Genomic DNA, 1,611 nt, shown 5'->3' with positions numbered 1-1,611 from the left:
GGGCTAGGACTCACAGCCTCAATTTGTTCCCCTCCTGCACCATTTAAAAACCTTTCCTGATGAAAAAGGCACTGGAGCTTTGAAAACTTGCAACATGTAATTGTCCAGTTTGGTTGCCCCAATGAAGGTATCCCTGTTTGGAGGATTTGGGATGATATTGCACTTTCCTGTACAGCCAACACGGCTACCCCTGGATATGTTTTCTTGAGCCATTCTTGTCCCAGTTTCCCCTACAGTAACCCCGTTTTCCCAGCTAGTTCAGAGCCTGGGCTCCTCTCTTTCCGGTGCACCCGCTGATGCTTCGTGAGATGGTGCTTCTGGACGAAGCGTCTCCCGCACTCGGCGCAGGGGTATGGCTTCTCGCCTGTGTGGTAGCGCCGGTGCCGGACCAGGTTGGGCTTCTGGCTGAAGCTCTTCCTGCAGTCGCTGCATCGGTAGGGCCTCTCGCCTGTGTGGATCCGCCGGTGGATGGTGAGCGCTGACCAGGACACCAAGCCCTTCCCGCACTCGTTGCAGATGTACTGCTTCTGCTCCAGGGCGGGAGGTTTGGGGGCCTCCGGCTTCCAGAAGACCCCCTTCTTAGTCTGGGACAGAGCCTGGGGACGGGTCCCCGGTTCCACAATCAGGACTGGCTGCCCATCTGAATCGTTCTGTGGGTCCAGGAGATCCGTTTGCTGGAGAAGGTCCAGGCCATTCACCATCAGGGACTCTGCCACTTCCTCCAGGCTTTCCACTTCACCAAAAGAGAGGAACCCCTTCTCCTCCTCTGTCGTGCCCAGCGTCGAGAGCTCTCTGGCTGTGTGGCCAGACCTCTGGTGGACAGTGAGGTCCTCCTTGTTGGGGAAGGTCTGTCCGCATGCATGGCACCAGAACCCCTTCTCCGCTGCGTGGGTGCGCTTGTGCTTGAGCAGGTGCTGCTTCTGCGTGAACCCTTTCCCGCACTTGGGGCAGGAGTGGGGCCGCTCACCGCTGTGGTAACGCAGGTGGCGCAGGAGGTTGGGCTTCTGGGTGAAACTCTTCCCGCACTCAGGGCACAGGAATGGCTTCTCCCCCGTGTGAATCCGCTGATGGATGCTGAGGGAGGACCACCAAGTGAAGCCCTTCCTGCACTCACTGCAGATGAACTTCTTGACCCCTCGCCTCTGCCCCTTGGGCCGCACTACCCAAGTCAGTCCGAAATGGGCCTCCTCCCGCTGCCGGGCCTCCGTCTCTTTGTAGGCCCACTTGAGTTCGTTGAAGACCAGCTGCCGGTGCGGACTGTGAGTTTGGCAGTGGAGACGCAAGACGGCCTTGTTGGTGAAGCCGCGCTGGCACTCGGGGCAGGTGTGGGGCATCGTTCGGGTCTGGAAGTGGGTCCGCTGGTGCTTGACCAGGTGCTGCTTCTGCCGGAACCGCTGCTCGCACTTGGGGCAGGCAAAAGGGCGCTCGCCTGTGTGGTTGCGCAGGTGGCAAAGCAGGTTGGGCTTCTGGGTGAAGCGCCTCCCGCAGGTCTTGCACTTGAAGGGCTTCTCCCCCGTGTGGATGCGCCGCTGGATGTTCAGAGACGACCGCCAGGCAAAACGCTTCCTGCATTCTTTGCATGTAAAGTCGCCCTCTGACCCACAGAGATGC

The 1,611-nt window shown here is 59.5% G+C and overlaps 1 protein-coding gene across 1 annotated transcript; it reads right to left on the bottom strand.

The window, feature by feature from the left end:
- Positions 1 to 230: 230 nt before the first annotated feature.
- On the bottom strand, positions 231 to 1,604 carry ZNF775 (zinc finger protein 775; the record flags this gene model as incomplete). Its single annotated transcript, XM_042471808.1, has 1 exon — positions 231 to 1,604. A coding segment is annotated over one exon (1,374 nt), but the record flags the coding sequence as incomplete, so codon positions are not given.
- Between the last annotated feature and the right edge of the window lie 7 nt (positions 1,605 to 1,611).

The sequence above is a fragment of the Sceloporus undulatus genome, chromosome 6 (assembly GCF_019175285.1).
Source record: "Sceloporus undulatus isolate JIND9_A2432 ecotype Alabama chromosome 6, SceUnd_v1.1, whole genome shotgun sequence".
NCBI classification, from domain to species: Eukaryota; Metazoa; Chordata; class Lepidosauria; order Squamata; family Phrynosomatidae; genus Sceloporus; species Sceloporus undulatus.
The sequence above is the reverse complement of the archived record's forward strand: the minus strand, read 5'-3'. Positions and strand labels throughout refer to the sequence as shown.